Below are 22,713 nucleotides of genomic sequence, written 5' to 3'. Positions count from 1 at the left end.
CTCAGTGAACTCTTCTGGTCCAGGATGATAGTTCTTCCTGGATCTGTCCTTCCCCTGAGGAACCACAATGGAATTGATGCATTCTAGTCCAGAACTTACAATGGACGGGTCCACTAGTTCTTGCGAGGGGTCCAAATTTACTTTCCCTGAAACTAACTCTGGGGTCACCCAGCCCTCCCCCACTTCCCATTCAGACTTGATTCTTCATGTAATACCCTGGACTTGTCACTTTCCCAGGATCTGGGAGACAGCAAGAATTGCATGCCAGTGCTGGAGGATCTGACGTTCTATGGGGGTGCTGTGGGGGTGCCAGCAAGCAATGGAGAGAAACAAAGGAAAAATACTAGATGTCGAGATGTGGTATAAAGGTAATCAAAACTGGGCGGTGGTAGCGTGGACTTTTGTCAAAGCACAATGATTTGTGCACCTGGGATTGGAGCCTTTTGTTGTGTGTGACTCCTGCCTCTTAAGAAAAGAATCTAAACAACACCAGAAATTGATACAACATTGTACACTGTACACTATACTTCAATGAGAAAAAAAAGAATCTAAACTAACACTGAGCTATAGCTGATAAACGTGTGTGTTGAAGTATCTGGGGGTGTATTAGTTTCCCAGGACTGCTTTAACTAAGTCCCACAGGCTGGGTGGCTTTAACCACAGCTAGGTATTGTCTGTGCTGGAGGCCAGAAGTCCAAGGTCAAGGTGTCAGCAGGGTTGGTTCCTTCTGAAGCTGTGAGGGCTTCTCATCAGATATCTGATATCCTCAGGTGTTCCTTGGCTTGTGGAGGGTCATCTTCTCCCTGTGTCTTCACACTGTCTTTTCTCTGGACACGTTTCTCTCTGTGCCTAATTCCCCCAACTTTAAGAGCACTGGACATATTGGATTAGGGCCCTCCCAAATGACCTTATCTTCACATGATCATCTGCAAAGCCCCTATTTCCTAATAAGGTCAAATTCACAGCTACTGGGGGCTTAGAACTTGAACACCTTTTGCAGGACATAATTCAACTTACAACATGGTTGATGTGTATTGATGTCTGCAACTTTGTTTTTATCTGTCTTTTAATTTTTGTTTTTTTATTGAATAAATCTGACATGATATTTATAAATTGAAAGTGTGTGTTACTTTGATACATTTATATGTGTTAATAAGATTACCATGGTAGTGATGTTTATCACATTGCATCATTATAATACAAGATTGCTGTATGTATTCACTCTACTGTGCATTAGATTTCTACGGCTTATTTCCTACTTGTTGAAAGTTTGTACCCTTAAACAACATCAATCTGATCTCCCACCCCCCCATCCTTTGGTAAAAACCATTTTATTTTATTTTATTTTTTGCATTCTTTTTTATTGAAGTATAGTCTGTTTACAATGCTGTGTCAATTTCTGGTGTAGTGTAATGTTTCAGTCATACATATACATATATATTGGTAACTACCATTTTAATTTGGTTTTTACAAGTTAAACTTTTTAAGATACTACATACAAGTGAAATCATACAGAACTTGTCTTTCTCTGCCAGACTTATCTCGCTGAGCATAACGTGCTCAGGGTTTGTCCATGTGGTCCAAAATTGCAAAATAGCCTCCTTTCTTGTGGCTAAATAATATTCCATTGCATGTATATACCACATCTTTTGATCCATTCATTTGATCAGTGGGCACTTGGGTTGTTTCCATGCCTTGGCTATTGTGAATAGCGCTGTTTGCAATTTACTTTGAATGCATCAAAAGTAGATGAGGGGATGGTAGAGCTCAGTGGCAGAGCACGTGTTTAGTGTGCGTGAGGTCCTAGGTTCAATCCCCAGTACCTCCACTAAAAATATAAATATGCAAGTAAATCTAATTACCCCCCCCTCAAACCAAAACATTAAAGTTTTTAAAATTTTTTTGAAAGATGGATTGATGGATGTAGGATGGGAAGGCCAGATGGACAGATATACAATAGAGCAAGTGGAGTAAAATGTTAATGGCAGCATCGAGGCGAGAGGGCATATGGGTGCTCGCTGTATGGTTGTTTTGACTTTCTGAATATTTAAGAATTTTCATAGTGAAATGCTGGAGGAGAAAACTGGGTGATGGACATGAAGTGACATGATGAGAAGGGCTTGCTTTAAAAGAATCTGGTGGGGTTGAAGTCAAATGCAGGGGCTTATAAATGAAACAGTAAAGGTCATATGTTGATAACTGTTGGAGTTGGGTATTAGTTTGTTTTTAATGGAGGCACTGGGGATTGAACGCAGGGCCTGGTGCATGCTAAGCACATCCCATGCTCTACCATTGACCTATTACCCTCCCACCAGGAGTTGGGTATTTGGGTGTGCATTATACCCTTCTGCTTTGGGGTGTATTTGAAAATTCCTATAACATTTTTTTTTATTTTAATAGGGTAGTGGGGATTGAACCCAGAACCTCATGCATGAGCTCTACCACTGAGCTATACCTTCCGCACTCCTATAACACATTTTAAAACATACTGGATAACGTGTTCAAGTATGATACAGAGAGGTTACCTTAATTCCCTAAACCCATTAAGTTCTTTCCAAAGAGGGGACATTGTACTAAGATCTAAAGGATGAACTGCCCATTGGGAAAGCCAGGCTGGGCAGAGGGCAGGGATGAGTTTTGGAGGGTCTGAATGGCCAAGAGGAGCCCAGTGAGGCTGTTGCATTTAAGCTGGGGAAGGACACAGCTGACTGATGTTGCAAAAAGCCCCCTGACTGGCCACGATGGAAGTGGGGAGAAGGGCAAGGGATGTTGCTGCAAGGTTCCAGGGAGAGATGATGGTGATGGTGGCCTGCATGGGGTGAGGCTGTGGTGATGGAAGGAGGTGGTCAGCTTTGGGGTGTGTTCTGGCTTTGGTTTGGGGTGAAGGACAGGGAGGGGCCCTGGCAGGAGTGCCTGGGTGATTGATGGAGGGCCCAGCTGCCAAAACGGGAAGACTGAGGATGAGTCCTGTTTTTCTGGAGAAAAATCAAGAGTTGATTTGCTCAAGTCAAATTGTGGTTCAATCTCTTGGAAGGGCTCCTGGGGCTCCCTCTTAATGCTCCATCTTGAAACCAAACAGTACTCATCGAAAACTCATCAAGACACCCAAACATGGACCAATTCATGGCCTGGTCTTAAAACTTAGCAGTGAGTCAGCCCCTGAGTCCCTGAAGCCCAGAATGGTCTTGCTCAAATCCAGTGTGATCATTTTTGGCCTTCCAATATCAAAACCACTATCAATGGTGTGTGGCCGCTGGGGCCTTGCCACACAGCAAGTCTCTGCTAAGATGTGCTACACGTATGAAACACCAGATTTCAAAGACTTAGGAAAATAAGAATGTCAGCTAGGTTGAAATGATATTTGGGTATATGGGGTAACATAAAATATATTATTAAAATTCATTTCCCCTTTTATTTTAAAATTTTTTAAATTTATTTTCATTAATCTATTTATTTAGGGGAGGAGAGAGGTAATTAGGTCTATTTATTTACTTATTTTTAGAGGAGGTACAGGGGATTGAACTCAGGACCTCATTCATGCTAAGCATGTGATTTACTACTTGAGCTATACCCTCTCTCCCTTTTCGTTTTTACTTTTTTAAAGTGGCAGGAATTGTGTTTGTGGCTCTCATTGTATTTCTTTGGGAAAGAGCTGCTCTTACTGGGCAGGGGTCAGCCCATGCGAGCCCCGACAGGACTAAGATCCCTCATCTACCCAAGACAAAACCTAGAATCAGAGCATCCTTCTCCTCACAACAAAAACCCAGAGTTAATCCTATCTGGCTTCAGGTTAAAGGTTTTTTTGTTGACGGAGGTGCTAGGGATTGAACCCAGGACCTCCTGCATGCTACGCATGCACTCTACCACTGAGCTATGCCCCCAGCTCCCTGGGTGAAATGTTGAAGGTGACAGGTGAGAGGGAGGAGGTGGCACTTTAAGGCTGGAAAGAGGATGGCTTTTCTCTCCTCCTTAGGGACAGAGTTTTCCTGTCCTTTGGACTCTAGTTGTCTCTCTTCGCATCCCTCAAGAAGTGGACTAGTTCCAATCCCACTATACACATACACACACACACACACACGTGTGTGTGTGTGTGTGTGTGTGTGTGTGTGTATATATATGGCATTATTAGGTAGAAAGCTCTTCCTTCCATATCATGAATGGACCCCTCCAGTCCTTGGAATGCTTGTGTAGCTTCCATGAAAAGGACTTCATCCAATTCCTGGCTCTAATAACTTGTTTTTGTTGTTTTTAACAGTGTCATTCTCAGTTCTTTAGGGGCAGGCAGCACCCCTCCCCCAACCCATATTAGGAATGGACTCTCCATGGTCACTAAAACACCTGAGCGTTTGTCCTCCTAGAATTCAGAATGGACTTTCCCAAGCCCCATTCCTGGAAACCCAAATGGATGGATCCATTGAACCTGGAAGGTGGGCTCTTCTTGCCCCCATCCCCCTAGGATTCCAAGTGGACATTCCCAGGACCTAGGACACTCCTCTAAGACTCTTTCCAAGACTGGGCTCCTGAGATTTGAAAAGGCTGGTGGGTAGGGCTTAGTTCTTCGAGGTGACTGAATGGACTCTTCCAGTTCCCTTTGCCCCAAATTTCTCAATAGCCTGGGGCGTTGGAGTTCCGGAGACTTTGCCTTCCCAAAAGCCAGTCAACCAAAGGTCTCCGGGACGCCAAGGGATGGTGGATGGGCGAAACAAAAGCGATTCACCCATTCCTTCCCTTTAAGCAAAGTTCTTCCTTCAGTATCAGGTCCCCTTCTTGTTCAGGAGGAGCTCCAAGTCTGGTGCAGAGACCGACAATTTTAATTTGATATTTGTTTAATGGTGTTACGGTTGCCAAAAAAAGGGGGGGAGCATTGTATATTGAGAAGTAGTTAAAAGCCAAAATACTGTTTAAATACAGGCTCTACCACTTCCAAGCTGTGTGACCTCGGAGAAGTCATTCAAACTCCCTGGACCTCAGTTTTAAACTCTGCTTAATGGGACTAGATTTGAGTTTCCTCTGCTCTGGAAATACTTGGTCTCCTGACAAGTTAGGTCTCAACATCTTGGCGGCTAGACAAGGGAGGGGAAGGGGGAAGGGATGTCTTCCTGGAAGAAGATTTAAGGAGTCGAGGGTGGAGGAGAGAACGGAGAAAGAGGAACAGAAAGACGCTTGCGCAGTAAATACCTCGAGCTCTCCCGCCCCTCCCAACTCCTTCTCTGCAGCAGGGAATTGCAGGAGCCGCTCCACCTATCCCAGCCCAGCTGAGTGACAACCCCCCCTTCTCCTTCCTTCTCTACGGATCGTCGCTCTCCTCCCGCCCCAACTATAGCCCAATCGAGGGCGGGAGTAGCACAGGCCCGGCGAATCCGAGACGCCTACGGGGGCGATCTACCCTCCCATTGGTCTCAATCAACGTAAGTCCCGCCCCCTCAAGCCCACTCCCCCGCCTTCCTTCACGTCAATCCCTCCCTTCTAGGAGAGCGTCCGGATCCAATCAGCATAAGACTCGGCCGCGCGGAGGGGGAGGTCCCACCGTACGTAACCGAACTCCGCCCGTCTCTCGGGTAACGCCCCCACCCCCCTCCCGAACGGAAATAGCGAGGCGCTGGACCAATAGTAGTGGCTTGCCTTTGTTCATCGACCAATGAGACGAGGGATGGGGATGAGCCCAAGTCTGAGCGGCAGTAAGCTGAGCCAATGGACGGCTGAGAACACAGGACGACGGCGGGGAGGGGAGGGGCCGGGGGTGGAGCCGCGGTCGGCCAGCCAGCCCGCCTGCCTGTCCGCCCTCCCCCCCTGGCCGGCTCGGCTCCTCCGCGCTGCCTGGGGTCCTTTCCTCCCGGCCTCCGCCTGCCAGCCCCCGCTGTGCTGTGCCCGGCCCGGCCAGGCCTGGAGCCGACACCACCGCCATCATGCCGGCCGTGTCCAAGGGCGATGGGATGCGGGGGCTCGCGGTGTTCATCTCCGACATCCGGAACTGTGAGAGCGCGGCCGGGGGACACTGGGCGGGGGGAGCGGGGAATTAAGGGGTTCAGGGGTTATAAAGAGGCCCAGAGGATCTAAACCCCCTGCGGTCGTAGAGTGAGAGGATCGTGAGGCCCTGGGGGGAACTTTAGGGTGGAGGGAATGGAGGGGCTTAGGGTGTCATACTGTGCCTCTTGAGGTGACGACACGAAGTGGCTAGAGGCGTCCAGGAGGGTCTTAACAGAGAGGAGGCTAGTAAAGTCCCGGGGATGGGGCATAGAGGTGTCCCCTGGCAATGAAAGAAAGGCTGGGGGATCGTATTAGCGATGGGGTTAGAGGAACCCCTGAGGTAGATAGAAAAGGAAGGAGGTGCATGGCTGAGTGGGTGGGGGGTACCCTGTGGAGCGATAGAGTAGGAGGAGGCCAGAGGGGACTGGGAAGACGTGAAACATAGGAAGCCTAAAGGGACTGGGTTTGAGGGCCTAGATGTGGGGTTGTCATAGAGGGGAAAGGGCTAGATAGGTCACTGAGGCTGCCAGCTAGTTCATAGAGAGGACTTGAGAGTAAAAGAAAATCCCAGGGGCTTGGGGAGGAGAGATGGGGACGTGGGGGACTATAGCAGCATGCTGGGGAGGGATAGAGGGGCTCCAGGATGGAGGATTGCTTAGGAGAGGTGGAGGGCCGTGGAGAGGGGGCTGGAGGGGTTACTGAGGGAAGCACAGAGGAGAGGCACTGCGGGTGGAGAGTCTTGGGAGAACCTGAGCCAGGGAGATGGGGGTCCTGGAAGAGAATATTATAGTGTGGGAGCTTGGGGGAGGTACCAGAAGGCTAGATCTCAAAGAAGGGACCAGGGGGCCTTAGGAATTTATAGGAAAGAGATCTGGAAATCTTGGGGGAAGGGGGAAGCCTGGTCCCAGAGAGAGGTCATGGGTCAGGGAGCAGGACAGTCTTGGATCTGGAGCCCTCTCCCATCTGACCACATCAGCATGGGGACAGTGGTCACCAGCAGGAAGTATTGTCATGACTATGGGAGGCCTGGCGCCAAGTCAGCTCCCAACTCCTGGGAGCGGGTGTTGGTGTTTGGAGCTGCCAAGAGCTTCAGAGACTATATCCGCTCAGGCTTTGGGGTCAGCTGAACTCAAGTTTGAGTTTGAGTGCTGTCACTCCCTAGCTGTATGACCTTGAATGAGGAACTTCACCTCTAGGTTTCCTCATCTATCAGGAGGGAATGCTGATCGCACCTTCCGAAAGAGGTTGTTGTGATACAGGGTGTGAGGGAGGCCTTTTGTATGTTCCAGGCACTTAGATTGATCTTGGCTATTGTTCTTTTTAACTGGATCTGAGGAGCGGCCTCGGCTAGGTGCCTGACTGTAGAATTTAGTAGGTATGGAAGTATCTGGCCACGTAGTAGGTGCTCAGTGAACAGGAGGAGTGGAAACTGTTGGGTTTCAAGGGGCAGTGAGATGTTAAGGTTGTTATGAAAGGGGTGGAACTTCCAAGGGCTTGTGTGGTGGATAGGGGGGGCCCAGCTGTTAGGCTCAGGTAGGCATGGCCACTGAAACTGACCTTGTGACCCTTGGCAAGTCATTCAACCTCTTGGAGACTCAGGATTCTTGTTGGCTGACTTCATTGATAACAACATCTTGCCTCTGAAAGTTCGTTTGTTCATTCATTCATTTGACAAATACTTTTTGATCACCACAATGTGCCAGACACTGTTCTGGGAACTGGGGTACACCAATGAACAAAGTTGCCTGCCCTTGGGAGCATCCACGTCATGAAGGAGCTAAAAAAATAAACACAGAGAACCACAGTGTGAAATAAATAAAACAGGCAAACAAGGGAGAGGGAGGGACCAGGATTGAGAGGGAGTGAGCCCTGCAGATTTGGGAGGAAAGAGAGTTCCAGGTAGGGGAGTGGTACATTCAAAGGTCCTGGGGTTGTAGCATGCTTGGTGTGTGTTCCAGTAAGAGCAAGGTTGCCTGTGTGCCTGGAGCCAAGAGGGGTGGGGGCATCGGGTTAGAGATGAGGGCATAAAGTGGATCTGGAGCAGGTAGAGCTTCGTAGGTCATGGGGAGCACTTTGGCCTTTCTCTGAGTGAAGCAAGAATGGCGGGAAGGTTTTGCACACGGGAGAGGCACGAGCTGCTTGATGTTTTAAAATAGTTCCTCTAGCTGCTGTGAAAAGAACAGACTCGAGGTAGGAGCAGAAATAGGGAATCAACTGCAGGCATCTGTGAGCAATGGTGTTGGCTTGACTGGGGTGAGAAGGAAAGTGTGTGAAGTAGTCAGGCTGGGGATAAATTTGGAAGGATTTGCAAAGGGATTGGATGATGGGGGTGGAGGAGGAAAGAGAAAACAAGTGGGTGTCACTGCAGGACCCCAGAGGGAGGCCAGAAGACAGGGGAGACTTGGACTTGGGGGCAGTGGAGGTGGCTTAGACAAATGAATCCGGGCTGGCGAATCAGGGAGCCCTCTTGTCCTTGGTTTTCTCATCAGGTGTGTGTCAAATGCCTGGAATATTTCAAGCCTTGTCATGGGGCTCTGGGGACACAGCACTAAATAGGACAGAGTATACCCCCATGAAACTCCCAGCCCCTGAGGGAGACAGGTACTGCATAAAAATCACAGCTGTCCACCTCGAAACACTTGTGTACAAGTATTCATACCACATTTTTCGTGATAACCAAAGAGCAGAAACAACCCAAATGTTCATCAACGGGTGGATAAACACAAGGTGTACAACTATTAAGTGGAATATTATTCAGCCATTAAAAAGAAAGAAGTACTATAGATGCTTCCACATGGATGAACCTTGAAAACACCATTTTAAGTGAAGGAAGCCAGACACCAAAGACTGCATGGAGTAGGATTCCGCTTATCTGAAATGTCCAGTATAGGCAAATCCATAGAAACAGAAAGTAGATTAGTGGTTGCCTCAGGCTAGGGGGTGGTGGAATGTGGAGTGACTGCTAATGAGTGCAGGGTTTCTTTTGGGGGTAATGAGAATGTTCTGGAATTAGATGGTGGTGATAGCTGAACGCTATGGTGGATCTACTAAAGACCAGTGAATTGCACTGTCCAGTTGTGAGCTATGTGGTGTGTGAATTGTATCTCAAATTTTTTTTATTGAATTATAATTGATTATGAAATATGACTGAACCTAACAATACCATGTTAGTTTCCAGTGTACCGCAAAGTGATTTGGCCATATATATATATGTGTGTGTATATATCTATATTCTTTTTCAATTCTTTTCCATTATCATTTATTACAAGATATTGACTAGAGTTCCCTGTGCTATACAGCAAATCCTTATTTATTTCATACGCAGCAGTGTGCATCAAATTTTTTTTCTAAGTGGAAAAAAATTGTAGCTGTCCTCAGCCCAGTGAGGGAGAGGGCCATGATGTTGAATAGGGGCTCTGCCTGGTTGCATTGCCCAGACCATGTGGAGGAGTCAACCAGGCCAAGAGAGGGGGAGAAGAGCTGTGAAGGCAGAGGGACAGCAGGTACAAAGGTCCTGAGGCCCAGTCAAGACTCCGAGCTAAGACCTCTGTGGCTGGTGCAGAGAGGGCTGGGATCTGATGGGAAGGTGGGCAGAGGCCAGATAGTGTTTGACCTAAGAGGACCAGAGAGGGTTTCAAGCTGGACGGAGGGAAGAGAAGGGATGGGGAATAGGGACAAGGCGGAGCTCAGGGATGAGCAGGTGGAGGAGTGTGGAGTTATCCTACTGGAGGATCTGAAGGGCATAGTGGAGTTCAGGGGGAAGGATCTTGAAGGAGATGAAAAGCAGGCTTGGAGAAGGAGAGCCTGGAAGGGCAAATTCTGCAGATAAGAAAGGGAGAGGTGAGGCTGTGCCCAGCCAGAGGGCGTGGTCCTGTTCTGTCTGGAGGGGGAATCAGCCTCCCAGACACTTATCTGACTGGGAGCTCCCTAAGGCAGGGGCTGGGGCTGCCTCCTCTCTAGGGCCCCAGCTCCCCCGAGCCTGAGGAGCGAGGGAAAAGGGATGCTGGGTGGCCACCATACCCTGGGCTCTCCATTCGGGCACATCCCACTCCAAGTGGTGACCATTCTGTTTGTGCCATCTCCCCCAGCCCCTGGAATGCTGGCCTTGTTCTGATCCCTCCCTGGGTCCCCTGTTCTGCCTTCTGCAGGACCTGGCCCATGGGAGGCCATGGGAGGTATTTGCTGAATGAATGAATGAATGAACAAATCAATGTTTATTAAGCCCTGAGTGTCAGACACTTCTAGGTGATGAGACTGCAATAGTGAGCAAAAATCTAGGGCTAGGGGTTATAGTTCAGTGGTAGGGCGCACGCTTAGCACGCATCAAGTCCTGGGTTCAGTCCCCAGTGCCTCTGTTAGGGGGGGAAAGTCCCCTTCCTGTAGTCACATTCTATGGGGGAGATGGACCCCTACACAAGTAAATATATAGTGTTCAGGTGGTCAGATAGGTAGCAGGGAGTGTTGGGAGGAAATAAAGCAGGGGAAGGGCAGAGGACAGTTTTGGGAGCCTGTGCAAAGGTCCTGAGGCAGAACTGTACCTGAAGTGTAGGAGGGATATGAGGAGGAGGTGGCCTCTGTGGGCAAAGTGGGGGAGGGGAGGGCAAGGATTGGGAACTAGTGGATTGTTCAGGGCCTGGAGAACCCCAGCAAGGACTTTGCTTTTACACTGAGCCAGGTGGAAGCTGGAGAGATTCAGAGCAGAGAAGGTACAGGATTTGACTCAGGTTTTCACAGGATCCCTCTGGCCACTGTGGAGAGAGCAGAAGGAATGAGCCCCACTCTGGTGGGATGCTCCAGCATCCGTGTGCTACTGGGGACACCCCTCCCCACCCCAGGGCCTGCCCTGTTAGGAATTGGCTTAAGGTTATGAGTGGCAGCCGGCTGCTGGCAACAGACCCATCCAGGCCTGAGCCCCACTCTTTCCTACCTGTGTCTAGCGTCCTGAGGACGCCAGCTGAGTGAAGCAGCCCCTGACACTGGCCCCTGGGGTGCTGGCATTCCCAACCAGAGGCCAAGGGTTTACAGAGCAACACGGGCACCCTTAGCTGTCAGGTGGCAGCTCAGGGAGGGTCTTTGGAGCTGCGTTCAAGCAGGTGGATGACAGGGTGTGACCTGGTTGCTCACGGAGAATATATTCTCTCCGGGATGTTGACGGCTTTAATAACATCTCACCCAGGGCTGGCATGCCGCTGTCCAGATCTATACATTCAGATTTTCCAGTAGCCACTTGGAAAAAGCAAAAGCCAGGGAAATTAACTTTAATAGGTCTATTTCATTTATCCCAGGATGCCCCAAATACTATTTGAATGTGCCATTGATATTTTTTAAACAAGTAATGAGACAGTTTATGTTCCTTGCTCAACTTAGAGGCTACATTTTCACTGGAAAATCTTGCTCAGTGTTAAGAGTTCATAAAGCTTATGTTTAAAAAAAGAAGATTCACCAAGTGTCCAAGTCATTCTAAATGTACTTTCCGCCTCACTCATATCCCTCCTACACTCCAGTAATTGAATGGAGGATCGGTTTTTACTTTTTAATTCATTACAGTGAAAGAAAATTAAGGATTCAATCCCTCAGTATAGCATCGGCCACATTTCAAGTGTCCATTGGCCCCACCTGTGGCCAGCGGCTCCCGTATTGGACAACGCAGGGCTAACAAGTTCTGAACTTTAGAGGAGCCCAGAGTCAATAAGCATCATCTCCCAGAACCCTCTCTGAGGGCTCAGGGCTGTGGGGACTTGTGTGGGAGATACAGCACAGCACATCCTAGGAGAGAGAAGCATTTGTTATTTTGTACTGTGAACGGTAGTTGTCTCCAAGGCTATGAAGGGTCCTTGCAGTGAGGTACCGGACAACACCTGTGTTACCCCCATAAAAGCATGTCAGTCCCTTCAGGGTAGTCGGGGTTTGTTAGGATGCCTTTGGTGACAGTGACAGACAGGCTTACCCGGTTGCTGCAAGTAGGGAAAGCTTATCTTCCCTAACCAGAAGCCCCAAGGTACATCTGGAGCAGTCAGCAGTTCACTGCTCTGGCCTGTAGCAAGGAGGTGGCCTCTTTTCCACCTGCACAGCCATCCCAGCAATAGCTGCAGGCAGAAGAAGGCCTCTTGCCCTCCCCTGGCTTCCCAACACCCTTCGAAAACCCAGGAGGCTGCGCAGTCTAACGCCCCATGCGATGCCAGCCCCTGGGCCTTTGCACTGGCTGCTGCTCTCACCCAGAGCGTGCACCTCCACTTATTTCTGCTTGGTCCACTTAAGCCTCATCTTTTATTTTTTTTTTAATCTCTTCTCTTTTTGTGGGGGGAGATAATTAAGTTTGTTTGTTTATTTATTTTTATTTTTACTGAGGATTGAACCCAGGACCCCATGCATGGAAGGCGTGCACTCTACCACTTGAGCTATACCCTCGCCCCTGCAAGTTAACCACTAAAGGGATGTTGCCTGTAAGCTTAAATTACTCATAATGGCCCATCTCTTTAAACCACCCCAACGTGCTTGCATGCCTCCAGTGACAATGAGCTAGCTCATCCCCCTGTCGCAGGCTGGGCTGCAGTGATAGAAATTTATTCGTGAGCCCAGTTCTGTCACAGCTGCCTTCAGCCCCTTTCCCCCGGTGTTACCCTCAGCAGGATCCATGTGCTGTCTGTGGGTCTTTGCAGAGATTGTGCGCTCCGCCAAGATGCCCTCCCTCCAGGGCTGCAGCGCTGTCTCTTTTGGAGACCTGATTCTTTGTCCTCTCTGAGAGTTCTTTTTTACAGCAAAGTATATCAGTGATGCAGAAAACAATATCAGATAGCCGTGGGCAATTTTAAGACTGTTTAAAGAAAAAACATATATAAACAGTCATTAAGAACTGTTTAAAGAATATTCTTTGAATATTCTTTATTAAAATTCTTTTATTTTTATTTTTTAAATGTAGCAGGCACTAATACATGTTTGCTGATTAAATGAATAAAATGTTCAACTCTAGCATAATAATTAAATAAATTACTGAATAATTCGCTCCGCTGACTATTATAAATTCTTCCATCAGGAAACAGATTCTCACATCATAATGGTGGGATATAAACTGATTCACTATTTATGGGAGAGCAATTTGCCTTTGTATATCAAAAAAATTGTTAAATGGTCAGACTCGTTGCTCTCATAACTTTATTTCGAGACGCTTATTCTCAGAAACTAATTATAATATGTTATTAATTAGCTATAAAGAGTGGGTATTGAAGATTTTTCATATTAGCCAAAATACATAGAACTATGGCCATTATTTTTCTTTTCCTTTGTTTTCCAGATTCTCTGTCCTGTGCTTATATTAGCTTTGACTGTTCTTTAAATTACCCACATCTCTTTGATATATATCTTTTATACATCATGGAGATACTTCAGTATAAAAATATCCATGTATATCCATCTACAAATATATTAGTTTATATATACACAAACAGATGTAGAGATAGCAGATCTATAAAAAAGCTCACAGATCATAAATGTTCTGCTTGATGAATTTTCCCCAGCTGAACACAGCTGCATGACTGGCCCCCAGATGCAGAAACAACATCCCTGGCTCCCCAGCACTCCCCTCCCCAAGGATAACCACTGCCCTGTCTTCCAATAACATAGGTTAGTTTTGTGAGCTTCTTGAAAGCTTTTTTTTTGAAGTATAGTTGATAAACAATGTTGTGTTAGTTTCTGGTGTACAGCATAGTGATTCAGTTATGCATACAATTTTTTTTCATACTCTTTTACATTACAGGCTATTACAAGCTATTGAATGTAGTTCTCTGTCCTATACAGTAGGACCTTGCTTATCTCTTTTATGTATAGTAATTTGTATTGGCTAATCCCAAATTCCTATCCCCTTTCCCCTTTGTAACCCTAAACTTGTTTTCTATGTCTGTGAGTCTCTTTCTATTTGGTAAATAAGTTTACTTGTATCACTTTTTTAGATTCTACATGTAAGTGACATATGATATTTGTCTTTCTCTGTCTGACTTACTTCACTTAGTATGATCATCTCTGGGTCCATCCATTGAAGCTTTTAATAGAGGTACAAACCTCTATTTTGGTTTGTACCAAATTTAGGCCGGAGAAGGCTCTAGCCTCAGAAATTTAATTGCCATTCAGATATCCGTCTGTCTGTGGTAAAGGTTAGGCAGCCACTGTGTGCTTTATGATCCATTTATAAAAGCTGTTTGGTTTTCCTTCTGGTCCCTACAGAAGCTCCTTAAGGCAACTGACCGGTGCAACTCCGTGGTCACCCTCAGGTTAGGAGTAGAATGGAGCATGCGCACCAGTTTTGAGGGGGCTGTTGTGCGCCTTGGCCAGTCACCGCCCCTGCCCTGCCCTCCGAGGGCGGCACGTCCTTACCCGCTGGCCACCCTCGCTGTTGAACTGCTCCTGAACCCTCCTTATCTTTCACAGCCTTCCTCAAATGTCCCCTCCTCTTGGCAGCCACCACCCAGGTCCCAGGGGGTGTCCAGGTGACCGCCAACCCTGGCCATCTTGCTCAGGTGCTGGGACAGGGCCCTCTGCTGGTGCCCCACCGGGCTAGGAGGCCCTGGTGGCAGATCAAAAGTGCCGGATCTGCGGGGGTCCAGGGTGCCTAGCATCACCCCCCCGAGGCCTGGCCCACAGGGCTCAGGAAACGTGTAATTAATAAATGAAGGATCAGATGGCCTCTGGGGCCACATGGGCCAGTTAAGCCTCATCGCTGAGGTGCTGGGTCCCAGAAACCTCCCACCCTCGTCCCCAGGCCCTCTGCCCCTGTCCTGAGGGCTAGGAGAGGGTCACTCTATACCTCATCAGACCCTCGTTTCATGTCTTCATGCCTTTCCTGAGTTCAGTCACTCAGTAAGGCCTTGGGACATGGAGTCACTACCCAGAAAAGTGACAGATGCTGGCCCTGCCCTCCAGGGCGTCCTGGGGTGGTCTGGGGGACAGAGGCAGATCCTGACACACCCACAGCAGGGAAGTCCCTAGAGCAGTGCTACCCAGTAGACACACGTGTGCTTTTTAACTTTTCTAGGAGCCACTTTTTTGTTAAAAAAGTAGAAAGGAACAGGCCAAATTAATTTTCATGGTATATTTACATAACCTGATACACCCCAAATATTCTCATTTCAACAGGTAATCAATATTTACTTTTTCCCACTGAGGTATAATTGATTTACAATGTTGTGTTAGTTTTGGGTGTGCAGCAGTTGATTCAGTTATACAGTTATTCTTTTTCAGATTCTTTTCCATTATATGTTATTGCAGGATATTGAATATAGTTCCCTGTGCTCTGCAGTAGGTCTTTGTTGTTTATCTACTTTATCTACAGTAGTGTGTATCTGTTCATCCCAAACCCCTAATTTATTCCTCCCCCACCTTCCCCTTTGGTAACCATAGTTTGTTTTCTATGTCTGTGAAAATTTTTGAATTTTTAATGAGATAGTTTACACTCCTTTTGTCCCACACTCAGTCTTCTAAATCCCTTGTGTCGTTGCCGCTTACTGCCCATCTCAGTTGGGAATGGCCACATTTCAGGTGCTCGAGAGCCACCTGGCTGCTGGCTGCCAGCTTTAGCATCTGCTTGGAACTGATCAGGAGGTGCTAGTCAGAGAGGGCTTCCTGGAGGAGGTGATAGATGAAGTGGGGCTTCTGGGAGCTTCCTTGGAAGTTGGGAGTAGGAGGTGAGGCAGGATTTCTAAAGAGAAGGAGAGCACATACCCTCACTTGCTCATTCATTCATTCAACACACACTGAAACCTCCCAGTTGCTTGGCCTCATGTTGAAGGATGCAGATGAAACAGCCATGGGTCAGAGCAGGCTTCACCCTTCAGATGACCAGACATTTATTAAGCACCTGCTGTATGCTGAGCATTGTTCTAGAAGCTCCCTTGTGATGTTTATAATCAGAAGTGGGAGCTGAGGTTTGACAGGAAAGATAAATAAAATAGTTCCACGGTGTGAAATGTGCTGAGGGACTTTTAAAAGTGTCAGAAACAGAAGAATAAGGCATTGACTTTAAAGAACTGGCCAGGAAAGGCCTCTTGGAGGAGGTGACAGGATCTGAGACCCACATGACAGGAGGAGACCTGGACAGATGGGCTGGGGAGGTTGGGGGGGCATGGCACATGCAAAGGCCCTGGAGGTAGGGAGGAGTGTGGAGTGTCCGTGGAACTGGCAGAGGCACATGAGGCCGGGACACACAGGAAGGTGGTAAGGGGTGACACTGGAGGGGTGGCCAGGGCAGGGCCAGAGGGCTTTGTAGCCATGGAGTGGAGTCCCCCCAACTGGAGGCAGGGAGGCCAGAGAGGAGGCTGCTGCAGCCATCTGGGTGAGGGAGCCTGGGATCTGGATGAGGTGGTCAGAGTGGCAGTATGTGGGGACATGTTCTCATGGTCGAGCCAAGAGGACGTGGTGACGGCTTGTATGAGGGGGTGAGGACACCTCGGTTTCTGTCTGGGAGGAGCTGAGTAAACAGCGGAGTCTGTCAATGGCGAGGGGCTGAAGTCAGGCTCGAATGGACCTGAGTGACCTGGGGGCCAGCTCGAAGGCATCCAGCTCTTCATTCATTCATTCATTCATCATCTGTTTCCTGTCAGGGGCATATTTCAGCAGGGGGCTGGTGCAGGGGTTACCAGAGCTGTGGGTGGGGACCGGAGCTCACAGGGCGGGTACAGTTCAGGGGCCCCAGCCAGAGGAGGAAGAAAGGAGGAAGTCAGGGATCGCCCCAGAGGGTGTGCCGGGCTCCTCCTCTGGGTGGTAGGGACGAGTGAGCCAAGGTTCTCACCTCCCTGAAGCTCCCTGCTTGAGAAGGGGCCCAGGCCTGGCCTCAGCCCCAGGGCCTGGAGCCCCAGGGTCTGGAGAGGCCACCCTTCCAACTGAGAGGGGCCTTGCTAAGGAAAGTGAGGGCAGCTGGTTCAAGTCTCTGGGACCCTCCTCATCTCCCCTGCCTTCTCCTTCCCAGGTAAGAGCAAGGAGGCAGAGATTAAGAGAATCAACAAGGAACTGGCCAACATCCGCTCCAAGTTCAAGGGTGAGCTGGGGCCCAGACGCCTGGGTCTGATGGAGGAGCAGGCTGGGGCTGGGCTGCCTGGGACTGATCAGTACGATCCTTCCTCATGTTGCCTCCCCTTTCTTCCATACTCTGCCCTAGGGGACAAAGCCTTGGATGGCTACAGCAAGAAAAAGTACGTGTGTAAACTGCTTTTCATCTTTCTGCTCGGCCATGACATTGACTTCGGGCACATGGAGGCTGTAAACCTGCTCAGCTCCAACAAGTACACGGAGAAACAGATAGTGAGTCTGGGGAGGAGGGGCTGGGGGCTTGGGCTCCTGGGTCTGAGCAGGGAGGGGCCGGAAGTAGACTCCAGGGGTGAGGGGTGAGGGCCTGGGTCCGTTGGCCACAAGGCTCCCAGACCCCCGCCTCCTTTCGCCCCTCCCCTCCAGGGCTACCTGTTCATCTCAGTGCTGGTGAACTCCAACTCCGAGCTGATCCGGCTCATCAACAACGCCATCAAGAACGACCTGGCCAGCCGCAACCCCACCTTCATGTGCCTGGCTCTGCACTGCATCGCCAACGTGGGCAGCCGGGAGATGGGCGAGGCCTTTGCCGCTGACATCCCTCGCATCTTGGTGGCTGGGTAAGGCGTTGGGGACCCAGGTTGGGAGATGGGGTAGACAAGGCCCAACCAATTTGGTTTTTTTTTCCTTTAATTTTTATTGAAGCATAGTTGATTTACAATGTTGTGTTATTGGTTTCTGGTGTACAGCACAATGATTCAGTTATACATATACATACACATATATGTTCTTTTCCATTATAGGTTATTACAAGCTATTGAATACAGTTCCCTGTGCTATGCAATAGGACCTTGTTGTTTACCTGTTTTGTATATAGTAGTTTGTATCTGCTCATCCCAAACTCCTAGCTTACCCCTCCCCCGCCTTAACCAACTTTGAGGGTCAGATATGTTGTGTCACCTGGCCAAGGTCTCCCAGCTGGGACATGGGGACAGTGCTGGACTTGGAAGCCCAGTGATTCTGGTGGCAGCCCCGTGGTTGTCTCTTGTCATCTCACCAGACCAACTCAACAGGGTCAGGTAACTTCCCAACAAAGCCAGTGGGATATCTGTCTGATTCCCCGACCTTTAACAGCTAGTAAAGAAGAGGTGATAACCTTCAGTTATGTTGGTGACAGCAGTCCAGAACTTCTGCATCTTTTCCATTAATTCATTCAACAAACATCTATTGAGCATCTGTGTAAGGTGCCATGCTGATTGCTGGGGACAGAGCCATGACCAGAAATGGACATGGCCATCATCCTCCCAGTGTTAATGGTCCAGAGTGGGAGGTAAACATTAATTGAATAATTGCAGGATAAAACGTGTATTTCCTCTCAGAACCATGCTGTGGGGCGCAGAAGCCCATCAGGGCATGTAGTAGGGGTGCCAGGCCTAGCCTAGGGCATCAGAGAGGGCTTCTTAGAGGAAGTGGCATTAGTCTGAGACCTGGGGGAGGCAGAGGAGTTGGCGTGGGAAAAGGAGCAGCATGAAGGGCAGTGCGTCGGCTTTTGTGATTGCCCTGAGGCAAGAGGGCATTCAGCAAATATTTCTTGCACACCTGCATTGTGGCAGGCACTGTTCCGGGCCCGGGGAGGCAGGAGAGAGCATCAGGGACAGTTGTGCCCACCTTCAGGGAGCTTACATCTAGGGGGGATCCAAAGAACAAACACATAGGCAAAGAAGTGAGTCGAGTTCAGTGACAGTCGCTCTGAAGAAAACAACAGGTTAGTTGGGGGCAGCAGGGATGGTGGGGGAGGCTGCTTAAATCAGACTCATCAGGGAGGGTCTTTGCAAGGAGGTGATTTGAGATTGGAATGGTGAGGAGAAGAGAGTCATTCAAAAATATTAGAGAAAGCGTTCCAAGCAAAAGGAGCAGCCAGTGCAAAGGCCCTGAGGTAGGCACAAGCTGTACTTCCAAGGAACCAAGAAGTAGTGTCTCTGGCTTGAGTGTAGGAAACAAGAAAGAGAGTAAGGGGAGTTGGGATTTGATTCAAATTGAAATGGGAGGTAATCTGTGTGTCTTGAGCAGGTCAATGACATGATTGGCTTTGTATTTTTAAACGATCACTCGGCCTGGTATGGGAGAAGGTAGGGCTTGTATTTCCAGCCACTTGTGGACTAGATTCTTGCCCGATACTGTCCCTGAAACCCAACTTTCAAAGTTGGATAAAAGAGGAAAGGAAATATTCTTCAGTGTATTCATGAGCCTGCAAGAAAATAAAGAGGCACCCAGGCCACAAGCTCAGAGGAGCCTGGTACCCGGGAAAATGAGCAGGATGTTGCTTAAGGACTGTGAGAACCTGGGTCAGTTTTGGGGCCCCGTGGCCTCTGGGAACAGAAGGCAAAAACTTGTTCAAACAGAGGCTTCAGGGGCCACATTTCAAAGTGAGAGTGACCTACAAATAAACCCCCTGGGGACTACAAGCAAAATTACCCATTTCGAACCGTGGCACAGAACAGCCCACACACTGGTTTTCAGCCTGATTTTCCCCTTCCTGGATTGTCCACAGATCCTTAAACCAAGCTTTTGTTCAAAGTGATGCAAACCAGTAGCACCCCAATGCCTGACAGAAGCAAACAAGCCTTTTCTGGGGAACCCCACCTTCACCGCAGGCTTCAACGATTTCCACAGATAAAGCTCCAAGTTACACAAGTAGCTCACCATCAAAAATCACTAAACACAGGATATGAGGCACCATGAGGGAGAACCAGCAGAGAGAAAACCGAAAATGACAGTTTAATTAGAATTTTCATACAGAATATAAAATAAGTATGTTTAATATGTTTTAAGAAATAAGGTGGGGGGAAGGGTATAGCTCAAGTGGTAGAGCACATGCTTAGCATGCATGAGGTCCTGGGTTCAATCCCCAGCACCTCTAAAAAATAAATAAACCTAATTACCTCCCCTTCTGCCAAAATAATTAAATACAATAAAAAATAAAGCTAATTAAAAAAGAAAGAAGAGAACGGTTGAAAAATAGGAGCAAAACGCAAGCAGATTTTTTTTTAAATGGAAAAAATCATTTCAAATTTACAAAAATAATCAAGCGGTCTAGTTGAGCAGCAGAGGAGACTGAACCAAAGCCAAGATTGTAAAGAGGGAGTAGAACTGATGAAATTAATCAGAATGCAGCCCAGAGCAGCAAAGAGATGGGAGATTTCAAAAGAGAGGTTAGCGGTGGGGAGAGTATAGTTCAGTGGCAGAGTGCATGCTTAGCATGCATGAGGTCCTGGGTTCAATCCCCAGTACCTCCGTTAAAAAATAATAAAAATAAGAAGAGAGGTTAAAGGTCATCGAAAATAGAGAAAGTCTAACAACACTATTTAGAGTTCTAGAAAGAGAGAAGGGAGAGGCTGTGACAGAGGTGGTGTTTAAACAGATGATGGCTAAGAATATATCTGAACCCATGAGAGAGTGTGATTCTCAGATTCAAGGTGCCCAGAAATGGTAAGCAGAAATAGAGACTGTTGGGTGCAGCAAGGGTTGTAACAGGGACACTGTTGAGATGTCTGTGTCCATCCTGATGGGAGCTGATGGTGGTTGGGACCAGGGTTGTAGCAGTGAAGATAGTTATAAGAGGGGTCTGTTTTGGAAAGAAAGATGACAGTGCAGATTGTATGTGGTATAAGAGAGAAAAAGGAGGGAAGTTGAACAGGTGGATGAATGATGGATGAGTGAGTGGAGAATCAGGTGGGCAAGGAGAGGATCCCGAGTTGGGGTTTGGCCGCATTGACTTTGAGATGCTTGGTAGACATTGGGGTTGGACAGCTGGAAGTCAGGGCCAGAGAGAGAGCGAGATCCAAGAGAGGTGTTTGCTGTGCAATAAAAATATAACGCCAGCCACCTGTGTGGTTTTCTTTTTCCCAGTCGTCACATTGGAAAAAGTAAAAACAAACAAGTGAAACTCATTTTAATATTTCAGTCTAACCTGATCCATCCATCATTTTGTCATCGGATTGACATAAGAATTATCCAATATTTTTTGCGCCAAATCTTTGAAATTGGCATGTAATTTACACACACATGGCGTGACAGTTTGGCCTCACTCCATTCAAGTGCTCTGTAGCCACATGTGGCTGGGGTCCAGCAGAGAGGACAGCCCAGGGCGTTTGGTAATTAAAGCCACAGCTGGATGAGGTCCCTCAGGGAGGATGCGAACAGGGAAGAGGAGAAACCGAAGGCTGAGAGCTAGGGTTGCCAAGTGTATTGAGGTCTGGCCAGGCAGATGGGAGGATAACGCAGAGCAGGCTGTGGCTCGGAACTTGGAGAAGAAACTTTCAAGGAGGAGGGAGCGGCCAATCATGGCGAATGCTGCTGATGGTTTCGTTAAGATGAGGATGGGCAGGTGGCATTGGCTTGAGTGAGTCAGGTGGCTGGTCACCCTGAGTGGGGAGAACCTGGCACCTTTGAGGGCTGAGAAAGAGGCCAGTGTGACAAACACATAGGAGCACAGGTGATGTCCCTGTGATGTCCCCGTTTCACACAAGAGGATAGCAGCTGAGGGGCTGTGCCCTGCCAAGGTCACAGGCCAGGCTGGGCTTGTCTGACTCTCAGCTGGGCTCTTGACACTGGAAACTTGGCCTTGACAGTGACTGGGGCACAGAGGAACTGTTTCTTTAGGTACATTTTATTTTTAATTGAGATAAAGTTCGCCTAACATAAAGCTCACCACTTTATTAACAGTTTTAAAATGTACAACTCAGTGGTCTTCAATCCATTCACAATGGTGTGTAACCACCACCACTGTCTAATTCCAGAATATTTCCATCACCCCCAAAAGAAGCCCCGTAACCAGGAGCAGTCACTCCCCCTTCCCTTTCTCTCCATCCGCAGGCAACCACCTATCTGCTTTCTGTCTCTGAGGATTTGCCTGTTCTGGACATTTCAGATAAAGGGACTCACACAATGTGGCCATCATGCTTCTTGTCACTTGGCGTAATGTTTTTGAGGTCCGGAATCCATGTCATAGTGTGTCAGTGCTTCATTCCTTTTAGGGGCCAGAAATAACATTACTTTGTATGGATGGACGGACCACATTTTATTTACCTGTTCATCACAAAGCTTCCACCTTTTGGCTGCTAGGACTGATGCATACATTCGTTTTCCTTGTACATCTGGGCACAACCCCCGATATTAAGTAGTTTAAAAAAAGTTGTTTTTTTTAAAATTTTAATGGAGATACTAGAGATTGAACCCAGGACCTTGTGCATGCTAAGCATGCACTCTACCACTGAGCTACACCCACCCCCCAAGTAGTTTTAAACTTTACCTACATTGTTTCACTGTCTCTGTTTCACTTAACCAAAGTGATCAATAACTCTTATTCCTTCATTTGGGATTTGATGGGACATTTCCTTACCTGTAATTGGAGATGATAATGGAATCCACCTTCTTAGAGGGCTGTGGTCAGGATGAAACACATTAAGACATAGAAGTTCTTAGAGCATGGCACAAAGGAAGGGCCCTTGAGATGTGAGCTGTGATGATGTTTGTGAAAAGACTCCCATTCACTGAGCTCTGCTGGGGACAGACCTGCTGGCTTGTAAGCTGATGACAGTCAGGCAGGGAACGTTCCCGCGCCGCCACCTTGAGCACATGTGTGCGCTTTTCCCCGGTGTGGGTGTCCAGGAGTGGAATTGCCGGTCTTGGTCCGCATCACTCACAGTGACTCCGTGACCGAGGGTGGACCAGCTC

The 22,713-nt window shown here is 48.1% G+C and overlaps 1 protein-coding gene across 3 annotated transcripts in view; it reads left to right on the top strand.

Moving 5' to 3' along the window:
* The first annotated feature begins 5,757 nt into the window (after positions 1–5,757).
* The window catches only part of AP2A1 (adaptor related protein complex 2 subunit alpha 1), a 31,205-nt gene continuing 14,249 nt past the window's right edge, over positions 5,758–22,713 (top strand). For all 3 annotated transcript variants that reach the window (XM_072966596.1, XM_072966597.1, XM_072966595.1), the window contains exons 1-4: positions 5,758–5,973; positions 16,922–16,990; positions 17,111–17,253; positions 17,404–17,597. In XM_072966596.1, coding sequence (XP_072822697.1) covers positions 5,907–5,973; positions 16,922–16,990; positions 17,111–17,253; positions 17,404–17,597 — 473 coding nt within the window. In that variant the 5' untranslated portion in view covers positions 5,758–5,906. The remainder of the gene's footprint in view (positions 5,974–16,921; positions 16,991–17,110; positions 17,254–17,403; positions 17,598–22,713) is intronic.

This window comes from Vicugna pacos, chromosome 9, assembly GCF_048564905.1.
Source record: "Vicugna pacos chromosome 9, VicPac4, whole genome shotgun sequence".
Lineage (NCBI taxonomy): Eukaryota > Metazoa > Chordata > Mammalia > Artiodactyla > Camelidae > Vicugna > Vicugna pacos.
The sequence above is the reverse complement of the archived record's forward strand: the minus strand, read 5'-3'. Positions and strand labels throughout refer to the sequence as shown.